The 17,173-nt window shown below is 42.7% G+C and overlaps 1 protein-coding gene across 1 annotated transcript in view; it reads left to right on the plus strand.

Annotated features, from left to right (window-relative positions):
• Positions 1–11,267: 11,267 nt before the first annotated feature.
• Positions 11,268–17,173, plus strand: part of LOC142851311 (serine/threonine-protein kinase Nek1-like) — a 42,413-nt gene continuing 36,507 nt past the window's right edge. Inside the window, exon 1 of the mRNA XM_075975185.1 lies at positions 11,268–11,534. Coding sequence (XP_075831300.1) covers positions 11,268–11,534 — 267 coding nt within the window. The remainder of the gene's footprint in view (positions 11,535–17,173) is intronic.

Here is a 17,173-nt window from a genome sequence, read left to right on the forward strand (position 1 = left end):
TTTATGAATTGTTATAAAATGTATCAGTTATACATTCTGAGTGCCACATAGATTAAATTTATTGCATTTTTTTTTAAAAAAAACCCTCAATTTAACAACAAAGCATCCATCTTTGGTGTTTCTAAGCAGAAATTTTTTTCAAAATAATATTTTACTGTGGACTTTTCCTTGGCAATTCATATGATTTCCTAGAGGCTCCTGCTGAGTATACATTTACTATGTAAACATAAAACTTGACTCCCCTAGTCAGAGCAACAACTGCCTGTGAGTGTCGGTGGACTTTACAGATATGTGCGGTCTGAATAAGGCCTTCCCTGAGCCCTGCCCTACTTCCCTGGTATTTCATAGTTGGTCCCCAGAAGCTATTTGTCCCAGCATTTTGACTAAACATTCCTTTATTTTCCTAGAGTCAAGAATATAATTTTAAAACTCTTCCCCGATCACATTTCTTCCAATATGTCTGTCAAGTCAGCTTATGGCTTTGAACATCTAACCTTTCCCTAACCCTCCACCACATCCACACAACTACACATAACAATATGCGCAGCTCTTTTTCATTTTTCAAAAGAAAGGAATCCTTGGGGGGAAAAGATTTGACAGCCTCTGTTATAAGATAATTGTAATATTAAAAAAAACAGAGAAGAGGAAAGAGAAAGAGAAGCGAGACAGATGGTGTACGCTGGAGACGTGTGAATGCTTACTTGAAAAATAGCTTCAGAAATTCAATTGAGACTGAAAGGAAATTATGCAAATCATCATTTTTGCACAAAAGCATCATGGAAAAGAAGGAAATTGTCTTGGTCTTTAGTCTTCCACAGTCCTGTCAAAGAAAGATTGTCAACTGGACTGTTAACATCCTGAATTCTGATTAAAGGAAACAAAACAAAATTCTATAGCTGCTCATTTGAATCACAAGGAAAAGAGATTATTTTGAGTGAAATCATCAAATGTTATTTTCTATATTGCTCTGTTTAAGTTTCACTCAGTACCATAACCATTACTGCATTCTTTGATGAGGTCTTCGGTATTTCTATTACATATAATACACATAGGAAGTGCTTCATAATAAACTTATCGGATAGCCTATTGGATTAGTTTATGTGCCATTAAATCATGATGAAAATTTTATTTTTTAAATTATGCTGATTGCTTTAAGAAATGATTTTCAAATTGCTCTCTTAAACTTTATCTGCTCACCTAATTCATATATTCCATGAAATTTCAAGAGATGTGTAAAGGAGTCATGTACATGTAGTTTTCAGTCTTCCTCACGCTGTGGCCTTTGAATGTGGTTCCTCATGCTTTGGAGCCCCCCGACTATGAGATTATTTTCATTGCTACTTCATAACTGTGATTTTGCAGCTGTGAAGATTCATCATGTAAATATGTGTGTTTTCTGACGGTCTTAACCACCTCTGTGAAAAGATCGCCCAAACCACAGGGTTGCGACCCACAGGTTGAGAACCACTACCTTGTAAGACCTGAAATTCTGAGGAATAAGGTAAATGCTGGTGGTAAATTTTTTGTAATATTGGTTGTTTGAGGGGAACAAGGAACAGAAAAAGAATAAGAAAATTTATTTTAAGGGATGAAGAAAAATAATGACCTCAGGTTTTCAGGAAGATGTGGCTGAAGTGAAGTGTCATTAGTGGGCTAGCTCGTGTGAATAGTCACGTGCTTTATTTAGGATCAGGAAAAAGCTGAGGTGAAGAGTTAGTTATAACAAAGCAAAAGGTTTCGATGAGACCTTTTCTCCTGTGACAAGACAGAATATAGGTTTCTGCTTTATTTTACCCAAAACTTAGGGTGGGTAATCTGATAACGTCCACAACTTTCCCATAATATCTTTAAAAAGGAAGGAAAGGAAAGGAGGAAGGATGGAAAGCAAAAAGAAGAGAGGGCCAGTGTGGCTGTCCACCTTTAATCTTAGTACCTGGAAGGGAGAGGCAGGGGCATTTCCAGGCCAGCATTGCATTCAGGCCAGCCAGGACTACACAGTGAAAAATCTCTCTCTCTCTCTCTCTCTCTCTCTCTCTCTCTCTCTCTCTCTCTCTCTCTCTCTCTCTCTCTCTCATGGTTAAGAGTGTAATGCTCCTGCTGGATACTTGAGCTGTGTCTACCACCAATGTCAGATTGTTTCTAGCTACCTATAAGAGCAAATCCAGCTCCAGGGGATCTGGGACCACATCAGGCACCTGCCGGCACCTACACACACCCTCCCCTGCCTAATTTAAACAAATAAAAAAGGTTCTAAACATCAAGAAGCCCTGGCTCCTAACTGTTTCCTCTCTAGTGCATTCCTATATTTTCTCTATGTGTGCATTTTAAAGCGACCTACTCCCTGGCCTTAGGAAGGTCTACATTTATCTTTAAATTTTATCAGAAAGAAAGAAGGCTGATAAATAATTCTTAATATAAAAAGACAGTTTACCAGGGAAGATTATGAAATTTCATTTCCCAAATATGATAAAGCGATGGATATTTATCGACTTTCTCCCTAACAGCTTGGATTAGGTGACATTTTCTTGGAAGCAAAAGTCTCCTTCAAAGATTTAACTTTTCAAGTAATAATGGGATTTGACAAGATAAAGTATTTCTAATAGAAATGAAGAAATCCTATTATTTTTCTCTCACATAGGTTAACTTTATTTTCAAGTGAACTTGGAACTGAAAATATATTAGGGAAATGTTTTCTTTGTAATTTAATAGTACTAAGCAAAATTATTTTCTGAGGCTTGCTGTATGTGGCTCCCACGCACTTTCAGAGCCCTGGCGTGAGCTTGTGTCCAGCAATGTGTGTCTCTCTGGGCAGGCCAGTATTCTAGCTTCCCCTGAAAAGATTCCTTCACACGTGTGTTCAACGTTTACTAAGACAAGATAGCATCGGCTGGAGATGAGCCGGGCGCAGATGCAGGCTGGAATCAACGGAAGTAATAGCACTCAATTACTCTTATTTTTCTTGGCAAACCCCTCGTTCCAAGACTCCAACGCCTTCTCAACAAAGTCCAAGCGCTGTATAGTCCTTTCTGGTCTAGCTCCGCTGCTCAACACTTGATTTACTTCTCCAGTGATGTTCCTGGGGGGACTCTGCGTTTGTGTTTCTCCACTTGGCGTTCCCAGCGTCACCTATGTTAAAAATCACCTGACTCTTGAAGCCAGGCTGGAGCTACTCCAGCGATGAAGCCGGGGCATCGGAACAAACGTATAATGAGCTCCACAAGTGATTCTGACTGAGCTCGGCTCTAGGAACCCTCCCCGGAGGCTCGCTGGGTTAGACTTAGCTTCAAGAACTCCGACTCTCCCCAGGTACGCTGCTGTCAAACACAGCTCCCCAAATGTTCAGACCTGTTTCAGAAAGGCTGGCTGGCAGAAGAAGCAGTTCGGCTGCCTCCTACTCTCTCACTTGACTCTCCCCTAGCGCCCCCCCCCCAACTTCCTTTCTGACTGAACTGAAATCCATGGGAAGAGGTGCTTATAAAAACTCCGTCTGCTCAGAGTTTTCTCCAGACAGTGAAGTCAGCGCCATCTTCCCACCTCTGCAGACCAAAATAGCCTTTCTGGGCCTGTCTAACTCTAAGAGCCCTGTTACCTGATAATTGCCGCACCTCATGGCCACGTGGGTTCTCACAAGAGGGACTGCTTTGTCCCTGATACAATTAATGTTGGAAATAAACTCTTAATGTTGGGAAGAATGCTTATATATCATCCAATAGATCATGAATTTACAGTAGATAATATATCCATTGGTATAAATAAGGAAGTTTAAACTCAGAAAATCGATCTGTAGCCATTTAGTGAACAGAGATTAGACTTATGGCTTCAAGAAAAATGGAAGCTATTTGCAGGTTTTTTTGTGGGCTCCTCTAATCCTAGCATTTGGGAGACTGAGGAACTCAATCGAATAGCCTTGACGGGCTAGCTATATAACAAGGTCTCTTTTCAAAAACACAAACAAAAAGGGGAAAATAATCCCGTCAACCTATTATTCATTGTCTTGGTCAGTCTGTTGCTGTGGAGAGACACCATGACCATGGCGACTCTTATCAAAGAAAGCATTTCACTGGGGCTGCCTCACAGTTTCTGAGGTTTAGTCCATTGCTGTCTTGGTGGGAAGCATAGTAGCGGGCAGGCAGACATGGCGCTGGAGGAATAGCTGAGAATTCTATGTCTGGAACCACAGGCAGCAGGAAGAGAGAGACACTGAGCCTGGCTTTAGTGTTTGAAACCTCGAAGCCTACCTCCAGTGACACAAAGTCTCACCTCCTAATACTGCCTCTCCCTGGTGACCAAGCCTTCAAATCTATGGGGGCATTCTTATTAAAACCACCACACTTATTAACACTTATGCTGGATGTAATCTGAACATTAAAAAAAATTACATACAGTTGCCACAATCCCTTGAGGTGGTCTCATGCCCTTTTTACAGAGGACATTTTGACACAGAAGACTTAGAAACTTTCCCAAGGTCACCTAGTTAGTGGGTGGTGCTAGATTTAATCTCTATGAAGCGGGTACTCTGGGAACTGGCTCGGCAGTTAAGAGCACTTGCTGCTCTCCCAGAAGACTTAGGTTTTCTTTCCCAGTACTCACATGGTGGATTAAAACAGCTCTAGTTCTGGGGAAATCTGATGCCCTCTTCTGGTCGCTATGAGTTCTACATACAACATGGTGTATATGCATACAAGCAGGCAAACAGTGTATACACGAAATGAAAATAAGCAAATTTTCCTTTAAAGAATCTTTTAAAAGATCAAGTAACTTGAAGCGATGGGCCTGGGCAAGTTGTTACTATCTAAGCAGATCTACGAGCAGGGCAGGAATTAGGATTGGAAGGTTGGTGAAGTTAAGGAACCTCCCCTCCCCCCAGGGAAAGCTGTTGCACAAATAATAAAAACCCAGAGACAGACACTGGGGTTCAACCTGAGGCTCAGAAAATAAAGCATCCAGCCACTAGAGAGACCCTTTACCTCTAGCAAATCTTTAGACCGAGAGAGAAAGATCCTATTTCCATGAATCCTCAGAGTCCACACTCCAGTGATTTCCTGTCTCTTTCCCTTCATATTCCTTTCTCTGCCCAGCCATAGAGCTCCTGTCTCCACCTCCCTCGTGCTGGGATTAAAGGTGTGAACCACCACCACCTGGATCTGTTTCTGGATCAATCTTGTGTAGCCCAAGGTAGCCTTGAACTCAGAGAGATCTGTCTGCCTCTGTCTCCTGAGTCCTGGGATTAAAGGTGTGCGCCACTCCTCCCTGGCCTGTATGGCTGACTAGTGCGGCGGCTATTTTGCCCTCTGATCTTCAGGTAAGCTTTATTTATTAAAACACAAATAATATCCCACTATAGAAAGCTGGTAGACTAACCAACCCAGAAACCACCCAGGCCCAAAATCAGGGCTGTGGGTTGACCCACCCTAACATCCACCTCATCTATGTACTGTTGGAGCAGGCAAAGGGGCCAGGCCTGCAGATCCAAACTAGCAGGCTCTCCATGATGCAGGACCACAACAGGATACCTAAGAGGAGCCCCAGAGAGAGCCCTTTATTGATGATGTAGCGGAGGCCAGAGGCCTGGAACCGGACCAATGACTCATGCCAGCCAATGCTTTCGAGGGGAGATGAAAGGGCCAAAGGATGACCTGTGTAACCCCCTGGGCCACACTACAGCTTCCATGGTGACATTCTTCTCTCTCCTTTCTTTTTTTTTTCTTTTTGCTTTGTTTGTTTGGTTTCGTTTTTGGTTTTTCTTTTAAATTTTCTTTTGTTTTGGAGGGGAGGTTTTGGGGGGACAGGAAGATGGGTGGACAAGATGCACAATATGAAATCCACAATGAATCAATGAAGATTTTTTTAAGCATCCCAGATAAGCATCATCTCTCTGGATAAAAGGATGAAGAAGAGGGATCAGAGAAAGAAACAATGAGGTAACAGCATTCTCTTGCTTGTTTGAGGAACTAAGGTACTAAGGTGAATACATTGCTAACTAAGGCCTCACGTGAAGATAAACTGACATTAAATTTATAGTCGGTATGAAAGAGCTGGTATTCATTTAGCCATTCCCTTAGTTTCACTATGAAATAGAGGAGGAAGTATCATTTGTTTATTGATGGAAAGACTATGATAAAGATGCTTAATGAAACTGGGGATATTGCCTGTCTGGTTTCCCATCTATAGGACAGTGAAAAACTACACATATATCCATCCATCCATATGTATTCACACATACATATGCACACATCGCCTCAGGATAGCTGTAAATAGAACCCTAGTGGATTGATTGCTCAGCTAAGAATTACTGATCACCATTATGAGTTGGCTGTCAAAGGTCTAACGGTAACAGAGACAACCCCAGCCCGTGCTCTGGGAAGCTTTCATATGTTCAGACAAAGGCAGGCAATAAACAGAGAAGAGGGGGATTAGCCAAGTGCCATGAAGAAGAGGAATGGCGTGCTGTGGTGGAATACGGTGGCATAAGGTCTGAGAGAAGGGAAGATGCTCACTTTTCACTCTACTTTTGAGGGAAGAAATAACTGAGTCTGAGCAAGGGAGTGACGTCACGCTGTCCATCTTCTGTAGCCTGCTCTGAGATATCACTACAGTCAGGGCAAGCTACGGCGGCGAAAATGGAAGGAGCCAGCTGGTTAGAAGGGCAGAGATAAAAGGTGACAGCGGCTTAAACAAAGGTGTGACGGAGTCCTAGTCTATGTTCTGTTGCTCTAACAGAACAGTGGAGTCTGGGAGCTTTGCTTGGTTTTACTAGCATGTGCATGAGCTCACGTGTGAGTGTGTGGGTACGTGTACACACGTTCTGTGTGTGGAGGCCAGAGAAAACCTCCAGGGTCCCCTTCTTTTGGGATGGAGTTGCTCACTGGCCTTGAACTCACCAAGGTGGTCGGCTGACCACCGAACTCCAGGCGTCTACCCTCCCCTGGTGCTAGGTTTAGTATCATGCACCATTACGTATGGATTTTATTTATTTACTTATTTTTAAACATGGTTCCTGGTAGTTGAACCCAAGTCTTCACGCTTACAGTGAGCGATTTACCGACTGAACTCTCTCTAGCTCCGGTAGGACTTATAAAGGAGAGATTTATTTGGATGCATGTTTCTGGATGATGGGAGGAGCAGAGACCGCTCTCTTCATGGATTCTGGTAAGGCGTGTGCTGCATCTGAGCACGGACAAGGCTGACTTATAGCATCCACTCTCATGGGGTAGCTAATTCTGCAGGATTATCTCGGTCCCCTTAGAGTGCCGTTAATTCAGTCATGACTCAAAGGTCTGTTAAAGGTCCTTCAGGACTGTTATATCAAAGACCAGACCTCGTGAGTTTTGGAGAGAACAAACCACATCCGAGCCATAGCAGAAGGCACAGGGCAGTAGGTAGACTTGAAATGTGTTTGGGCAGGTGACAGCAGGCGTGTTTAAGGAAAGAGATAGACAGAAAAAGGGAGGGGGTCAAGGGTGGCCTCTATATTTCTAGTTGGAACAACTGGATACACGCTGCAATCCTTTACCAGAATCAAGACAACTGGAGGAAGAGCTAAATTTGAAGAAAAATGATTAGACACATGTATGTACATGTAAAAAGATGTAAACACTACAGTAAGGTTTATCAGAGCACTTGAGACTGGGAATTTACAGGTCTGGTTTGAGTTAACACTGGAGGCAAAAGATTCTCTAGTCCTCCCCCTTCCCCTTTCCCATCTGAAACTCGAGGATAGTTATATGTCTTGCTGCTTTGGCGGGATGCTGAGAAGATAAATGAGATAATATACATGAGAAGACTTTGAAGTCTTTGGAGGATAAGAAGCTGTCATTACTATGTCACCAAGTGTGCTTATATTTTTCATGTATCTGCTCAAAGCCACCCAGGACGCCAGCATAGCAGACATACTTTCTCCATGCTCCCTTCCCAGAAACAAGATGAGCATGCTTCTCTGGCCTCGCTGTCCCTTCCCCTCTCAATTCCCCCCACAGGACTTTCAGGCTGTGACATTTTTAAATGTGGGAAGAGAGAGTCACGGGTATAGCTGCAACATTAGCTGTTAATGATAAAGATCCCTTCGTATGGATTACAATGAACCTGCAATCTTCTCACCAACGTCAAATGTCATATCAGCCTAATACACCTTTTCCTATTTGACAGAAAATAGCTCAAGAAATTAAAGCCACGTGTCAAAGACGTCCTTTGACAGAGCAACACTAGCAGATGTCTGCTTCAAAAGCCATAGCTATCATTGGTGTTTTTGATTTTAGCCATTCTGACAGGTGTAAGATGGTATCTTAAAGTTGTCTTGATTTGCATTTCCCTGATCGCTAAGGAAGTTGAGCATGACCTTAAGTGTCTTTTGGCCATTTGAAGTTCTTCTGTTGAGAATTCTCTGTTCAGCTCAATGCCCCATTTTATAATTGGGTTGATTAGCCTTTGACGGTCTAGTTTCTTGAGATCTTTGTATATTTTGGAGATCAGACCTTTGTCAGTTGCGGGGTTGGTGAAGATCTTCTCCCAGTCAGTGGGTTGCCTTTGTGTCTTAGTGACAGTGTGATGTTCTACTGGGAACTCACCAAGGCCAGCTGGCCTGGGTCTGGAAAAGCCTGGGATAAAACCAGACTCTCTGAACATAGCGGACAATGAGGACTACTGAAGACTCAAGAACAATGGCAATGGGTTTCTGATCCTACTGCACGCACTGGCTTTGTAGGAGCCTAGGCAGTTTGGATGTTCAACTTACTAGATCTGGATGGAGGTGGGGGTTCCTTGGACTTCCCACAGGACAGGGAACCCTGATTGCTTTTCGGGCTGAGGAGTGGGGGAGACTTAATTAGGGGAGGGGGAGGGAAATGGGAGGCGGTGGTGGGGAAGTGACAGAAATCTTTAATAAATAAATAAATTAAAATTAAAAAAAAAGCCATAGCTAGAATCCACCAGGGCGTTCAAGGAACATAGCTACATCTCAGGTAATATTCCTGGAAGGCATGTACTTCTTTCTTTGATCATGTCAGTTTTGGGAAATGTTGTCTTTACTTGGCCACACCTGGCCAACAGGTGAGTCTTCATAAATTCTAGGCCTGCCAGGGCTACATAGTGAGACTTTGTATAAACAACAACAAACAAAACAAACTTAAAAACCCAAGCAGGTGGAAATAAGAAATAAACTTCCTTTAGATTTTGAGACAATGCGGCTTGAATATAACATCTCTCCATAGGCTCCTACATTGAGGTCTTGGTTGTTAACTCTTGTATTTTGGGAAGGTGACAGATTCCCATCAGTGTATGAATCCCTTCATGGGAGGAGGTGCCAAGAAGGAAGCAGAGCCAAGCTGTAGTCACTGGGCGTTTGTTCGTGGGGGGCTGTATCTTGGCCTGGTCCCTTTTTTGGGTTCTCTCTCAGCTTCTTGTGTGTGAAAAGGTAAACAACTCTCTTCCACGGTGATGTCTTGTGCCAGTGCTCGGGGACAATAATCATGGTGGAACCCTCTGAAACAGTGAGCTAAAATAGCTTCTCTCCATTTAGATGGTTTCTGTCTGGTATTTGGCCACCACTATATAAAAGTAAATAGTGCAGCAGATTAATTATATGATGAATTTTCCTTTTCGCTCGGAAGAAACACCGACTTGGCCTCTAGTTTGCCTGTGGTGGGTGAGATAACGGTGAGGACAAAGCTGAGAGCTCTGGAACGGTGGAAGGACACTGGTCTCAGAGTCAGGAGAACGGAGTTGAGTCTTCCTGTGGGATGTAGGGAAGTCACCCAATCTGATCTTCAGTTTTAATAACTACGAAATGGGTGTTTTCTGTCTATGATTTTCCAGTCCGTTTGGTTTTCATCTTCTTAGCTCCAAATGCAGGGCTCACTGGGCCGAACAGTCACTTTCAGGGTGCTGTGTTTGTAGGTGATTGTATTGCCCCCTTGTTTTATTCATCCATTCCCCCTCCCTTGTCTTTCTCAGCTCACTCCGCACACATATGTCTTCCCTTCTAGCCGAAAAGGAAGTGGGCAATTATTTTTGGCATTCATACAGTATAATTCTCGGCATATTAATCTCTCTAGAACAAAGTTGAGGCAGGCTGACATAAAGGGCTGCTGGGAGAATTGAATTAATATGTATAAGTGTTTAGCACAGCGCCTGGCTTAAAGTGAGTGATAATTGTTACTTGTTATAATTTTTTTCTTAACTTAAATGATCCTTATTTATCTCAAATGGTTTAGCTGTGGCTCTAGCTGGAGACTAAATGCTAACCTGAGATTCCTCTTCAAGCTGTCTGCTTGGTTGGTGGCCTGGCAGGAATTTCTTGCATAATCTCTTGTAGCCCTTTCTGGCTCGCTCGCTCATTCTTTTTCCTGTCTAGTTTCTGCTCACTTTTGAGGAAAGCTATTAGAAATAACTTTTGGTAAACTGACAGTCGGTGTAAACGAAGTCATGCACCCTCTGACAACATTTTAACTTATCTCTGAAATAAGTTTGACAAACAGGCCTACACACACACACACACACACATACACACACACGCACACACACACACCCTTGGACACCACGGGTTTTCAAGCCCACACTTCAGAGTACACAGGTGTGCGCTCGGGGCAACAAAAACAGATTACAGTGGTGGTGATGACTCCCTCCAAGGCACAGATGAAAGAGGTGCCTCCCAGCCAGCTTCAAGGCACCGGCCCACCTGGGTCAGACTTTGTATTCACCCCATTTTAGGCAGGTAGGAAGAGCCTACCCAAGACCGGCTTTTATAGCACACCAGTTTTTCTAGTTTTTTTTTTTTTCTTTCTCGTTTGGAATTTTGGGATCAGCAATTCTTCAAACTTGCTTGGATTTCTGTCCCGGGCTGCTACTGATGTGGGGCTCAATGCTGGGTGGAGGAAGAGGCCCCGGGTATCCACAGGCTGGTCAGCAGCTTGGACCCCAGAACTAAGGGGGTTCCACTTCTCTCTGCGTGCATCTCCACAGGGAGTGTGCACGCCCGAGTAAAGCCTTCCCGCCACGGCCGCTCCCTCCCTGACCTTGGCCATCGCCAAGACTCGGTCTCCAGGCACCGGACAGGTGGAGCCCGAGGCCGGCACGGCGCCCTTGTCCCAGCCTCTTTCTGGTTCCCTCGGCGCCACTCCCACCGCCCTCCTCCGGGGTAGTTCCGGTCGCTCCAGGCGCGCGTCCTCGGGGTGAAGGCGCGGTTCCCCAAGCTCCGCTCCCGTGGCTGCTGTCCCCGAGGCCGCCGCCCGCTGCGGGGGACCCACGCGGGTCCCGGAGCGGCGGGTGGCGCTATGGCGCAGCCCTCCAGCCCCGGGCGCCCGCTGCGCTCGGCCTCCGCCGCCTTGGCCGCGTTGTGTTCCCCCGCCCTCCTCGCTGGGCGGGTGGGAGGCGGCGGTGGCGGCGGCGGTGGCGTGCTGTGTGAGCGCGCGCGAGGGGGCGGCAGCAAGGAGGCTCCCGGTGCCACCGCGACGGCCGAGCCACACGGGCGGCGGGCACGGCGGGGTCGCCTCTGCCGGTGCTGCGGGGCCGCGAACAAAGACCAGCCGCCGAGGCGCGAGGTAGGGCGCTCGGCGAGTGGGGGACGCAGGGCGCGGGGTGGTGGCCGGTGCAGTTATGTCATAGCCCTCCCTGTCTGCGTGTCCTCTTGCCTTCTTTGGCCTGCAGATGGCTGTGGAGTTAATATTCCCAGGGTGCATGATTGGAAGAGCTATCTGGTAGTTCATGCTTCATCTTTCCTGTATCCCTCTCCATCTTCTGCCACAAATTCCTCTTCTGTCATTTTACTAATTCTAGTCAACCCTCCTGTCATCTTGGCATCACACATTGTATGTACCTGATGCAAGTCTCATGACTGCTAGAAAATTTAATTCCTGTTACCGCATTAACTTGCTTTTGTACTCTTTCATAGTTTAGGAATCTGTAAAAAAATATTTCTAATTTTTTTCTTACCAGGTGTTATAGATCCCAGCAGCATTGAAACACTGTATTTATAAATAAAATATAATTGAGCAAATTGTTAAAAATAGGGTATTTCATGACCCTTGTTGGAAATGCTTAAGGTTAATTTGTTATATTTAAGCCAATTAGAATTTTAGGCAGATTTTTTTTTTGGGAGGGGGCAGGGTTATTCCAAATTTATCTTTTAAAAATTTTATTGTAATGCATTTACCTATTATAAAATTTATCTGTTTAAAATATACATAGAATGGCAAGAGAGCTCATTGGGTAAAGACATTTGCTGCTAAGCTTGATTGAGTTCAGTTCTTGGAACCCACATGGTACAGGAACAGGACTGACACCCGCAAGTTGTCCTCTGACCTTCAGGCAGATGCTACAACAAATACAGACATTCTCTCTCTCTCTCTCTCCTCTCTCTCTCTCTCTCTCTCTCTCTCTCTCTCTCTCTCTCTCTCCCTCCCTCCCTCTCTCTCTCTCCCTCCCTCTCTCCCTCTCCTCATCTGTCCGTCTGTCCATCCGTATGTAGTTTACTGACTTTAGTATATATACTGATTTTTTTTCTCTCCAAAGGAGTTTTGTGTGCCCGTTCCCAGTCACACTTATTCCTTATCCATGGAGACCATTGTAACCACTGATGGTCTTTCTGTCTGTATATCTGTATTCAGGACATTGAAATGAAACTCTGATAACATGTGCTTTTTGGTATTAAAACTGGATTATTTGCCTGGTGTGGTAGTCCACACATTATTCCCAGCACTCAAGAGGCAAAAGTGGGTAAATTTCTGTGAGTTCTAGACCATCCTGGTCTACATAGTGAATCCCAAGCCAGCTAGTGAGACTCTGTCTAAAAGCAACAATAAAGTGCACTATTGTCATTTTGGGAGGTGGGTATCGAGGCAGTGTCTCCCGTAGGCCACCATGGCTTTTGAACCTAACGTATAGCCAAGGGTGATCTTGAGTTTTAGATCTCTTTCCAATGCCTCTCTGGTACCAGGATTAGGGAAACATGTTCTACCATAGCAGCCTTGACTTTCTGTTTTTTTTGGTACAGTTGATGCATAAACTTTTTTTCATAAAATAAGTTTTTATAAAATCTGTTTCAAATACAGATAATTTTCTTTCATTCTGTGGGTATCCATTTTCTTTTACTAAAAAGTCTGTTTGCATTGTGTGTGTGTGTGTATTTGTGTGTGTGTGGTATGCACATCTGCTAAGGCAGGCAGGCAGAGGGTAGCAGACAACTGTCAGGAATTGGTTCTCCTTTCGTCATGGTCAGACTCAGATGTCAGGCTTGGCAGCAGGCACCTTAACCAGTTGAACCATCTCACTGGCCCCATCTTTGTTTCATTGGCAGTGTCGTACGGTGTGCAAAGTTTTTAGCTTTAACAAAAGCCAATTTTTCTTTCCTTTCAGTTTTTGTTTGAAGTTATTACAAAAGCATGACGGTTTATTCCTGTTTATAGTTGTAGTTCTTATAGTCTGTAATCCAATTTGAGTTAGTTTTTGCGTATTCATGGGAATATCTAGTTATTCTAGAGTAATTTTTAATTGGATTAATTTTTCCAAAAACCAGTATCTCATAAAAATAACTGGACTGAAATGATGCTTTTTTTGTTCTCTCTCTCTCTCTCTGTATCATAGAACATATTTCTAACCAAAGATGGGACAGTGCAGCTTGGAGACTTTGGAATTGCTCGAGTTCTTAATAGGTAACATAACACCATTAAGTATTGTTTTGATATAATGTCCTCAGTCAAATTGAATCTGCTGTAGTATATATGCAATAACATAATATTTTTCTCTTCTTTAACAATTTTATTGTTCTAGTACTGTAGAACTGGCTCGACCTTGCATAGGGACTCCATATTACCTGTCTCCTGAAATCTGCGAAAACAAACCTTACAATAATAAAAGGTATTTAGAATGACACTTAATACATATGTTTGATTTAAATCTTTCTGTCACACTCTTTTAATAACGTTGAGAATACTATTCTAATATGAGTAATGTATGTGTAATCATGTATATCTTTAGATTTTTAGTATATGATGAGGGAATTGTAAAAGCTCTCTCTCATTGGGAGAACTCGTCCAAGCATCACTTTGTCAGAGTTAGGAATAGAGTGCTCTCTTTGGTCTTTCTCTTTGTCATAGTCATTTTCTATGGAACTATAGCTAATAGGATAGAGTGCATGCTATATTCTCAATAAAGAAACCAAATTCAGAGGGACACACCAACGTGCTTGAATGCCTCAGCCTGCGATGGACCAGTTTAGCTGGGGCACTGGGACAGATAGGACAGGGTCTCAGGAATAGGTGGGTAAGGAGTCAGAAAATGACAGACAGACACAAGACTCAAAGGAATAACATCTGAATGTGTCTTTACTAGGCATGAGGCTCATCCTTTATATAGAAAAGATTGCTTAACAGCATGTATTGTTTTTTTCATGCAGTGCAGATTATTCTTAGAGTCATTATACAAGATACATGAGAATAGATTTTCATCAGACAGATGTCCCTCATGTGAGTCTGTGGTTGGTCATGCTAGACGTGGCTTGGCATTAGTTTCAATATAAATCTTTATCTAGGCTCTGAGTTCATGGCATTTTGAGCTAAGGGGAAGCAGTTGTGGTTAACAGTCACATAGTCTACAGTCTTTCTATATTTCTGCAATCTGTGCAGAAGAACTTCTTTCCTTCTCCATATTTCTAACTCCTTTTCAAACCTCCCCCCCAAACCAATTTCAAGACATTGCAGGCATTTATCTCTCTCTCTCTCCTATCCTTATACCCTTTTTGCTGAATCTGTCTTAATTGCTTAACTACATTTGCCTTTTGTTCTTTATTTACTAAGCACCAGATTAAACCTGGAAACCTTTTTTGCCTTGAATGTTCACCCATCTTCCCCCATTAGCATCATATCCTCCTGTGTATGGCAGTGGCTCATCAGTAGACTCGAGAAACTTAAGCACACTGTCTTCCCTTCCAGAAGAAACCAGACTGTTTTCCTTAGAACATAAGCAAAAAAAGTGCAAGGGCTCAATGCAGGAAGCACAGCACACACACATCTTCTCTGCGGGCACGCTTTCTTGAAGCTTGTGCCATGTCTTACCCGAGAGATCATGCAGACTCCGCAGGAGGGGGCGTGACGTCAGCCTACTAGTCATCTAAGCTGCTAGAAGATTGTGTGGTACGCCGTTGAGGACAGTTCCGTAATTGAACAACAGTGACCATTTCCTCCCCTTTCCGAGTCAGAGGTCCCAACCATACACACTGTTCGGTTTGCTGTCATACTTGATTGTAGTAAATGAATGTTTCTCATTTTGTAGTGTCTTTAAATTGAATTTTGTAAAATAAATAAATGATGTTTTTATACTGTTCTTTAAAAAATTAAATTTCTTTAATGAAATTTTGAAGTAATTGCTTAGGCAACCCTTATTTGTGTAATTCGAGATACCTGCTTTTATTATCTAGTTTGAAATTTTAAGTTAAAATGCTTTGTAAAGCACATATTTTCCCTAAGGATTCTCTTACTATTTGTTTGCTTTAAGTGAAAATAATTAAATATATTTTGATATTAAAAAGAAATTTCTCTTTTGTCTTCCCAGTGACATCTGGGCTTTGGGCTGTGTCCTCTATGAGTTGTGTACACTTAAACACGCAGTAAGTAAATGTTGTGACGTCTCCAGAGCTGTGGCATCTTCCGGAGAATGCTTACAAAGAGGAGGTTCTGTTTTCTGAAATAGACTGACTTAGTCTCATTGTGTATCTGCTGTTACTCTATTTTGTGCTCCCACAAACATTGTTTTTCATACTACAAACAGATCTCATTCCCCTTCTTTAAACTTATTTACTATGAATTTGATATTTTCCCTAATACTTTTGTTAGTTTCATTTTAGCAAGTTCTTTCAAAACACCTATATTTAGCTGAGTGTGATGGAAAAGCCTGTGTTCTCAGCATTTGGGAGACTGAGGGCAGAAGAATGGAAAGTTCAGGGCCTGTCTGGATTAGCTAGCAGTATTTTGTGTGAAAAACTACAACAAAATAAATTAAAAGTATTCAAATTCTTTGAGATTGTTATTGAAAGTTATTTAAAGAATTTTATTTTCTGTGACAACCAGAGCATTTTTGTTAAAAATGAACTGTCAACATAGAAAAGGAAAACAATAAAAGAATTTTGTTCAGTGTATTTTTCAAGTAGTGTGTGTGTGTGTGTGTGTGTGTGTGTGTGTGTGTGGTTTGCTGTGTTTGTTGTGTGTGGTGTATGTACTTGATAATGGGAATATGCATGTGTGCTGTGTGTGTGAGGTTGGAGGTGCCCAGGGTGGCCTAAGGTCAATGTCTGGTGTCTGTCTTGATTACGCGCCATCTTTATCTGCGACAGGCTCACAGAACCTGCTCATTGTTTTGACTTTAGTGAATTTCTACCCACAGCCTAGCCCAGTGGAGAGTACAGAACCATCCACTTTTACATGTGTGTGTTTTGGGGTTCTGAACCCACATCCTTGTGCTCACACAGCAGGCATTTTACTAACCAAGGCTCTCCCAGCATGTTACCAAGTAATTGTATCACATGAAGTACCTTTGTATTATTTACAATTTCACCATTGGCATATATTTTAAATAATAGCAAATATGCCAAAAAGTGAGAGTTCTTGTCAAAATATATTTAATTTTAATAAAATTTTTAGGTTTTTTTTTTTTTTTTGAGATAGGGTTTCTCTGTAGCTTTGGTGCCTGTCCTGGAACTAGCTCTTGTAGACCAGGCAGTAAATTTTTTAGTTTTATACCCTCTTTTTTCAAGCCTGTTTCCTTCACTGATTAAACAGTACTGTATTTTCAAACTCGAGAAAAATACATAAAATCATAAAGCAGTAAATAAGTTCTGTAAGCAATTCCAACAAGAAACAACTGTGTGTATTTGTCATTTTCCCCTAATCTTTATTCTAATTTATTTATAAATTGAATTACTCCTCTCCAATAATTTGCTTGTATTATAAGAACAGCTTTATAGCCTGTTTTTTATTGTTTAACATTACTTGAAGTTTTTTATTATTGTTTTCTTGAGGTATTTTTTTTATTGAGAAAAGGAAAAAAAAAAGTATCCGCCTCCTCCCAGCCTCCCATTTCCCTCCCCCCTTCACCCACCCTTCTCCCCCTCCCCCAAACCTTTGTCCCCCTCCCTCCCCAGTCCATAGAGCAGTCAGGGTTCACTGCCCTGTGGAAAGTCCAAGGTCTT

The sequence above is a fragment of the Microtus pennsylvanicus genome, chromosome 5 (genome assembly GCF_037038515.1).
Source record: "Microtus pennsylvanicus isolate mMicPen1 chromosome 5, mMicPen1.hap1, whole genome shotgun sequence".
Taxonomy (NCBI): domain Eukaryota; kingdom Metazoa; phylum Chordata; class Mammalia; order Rodentia; family Cricetidae; genus Microtus; species Microtus pennsylvanicus.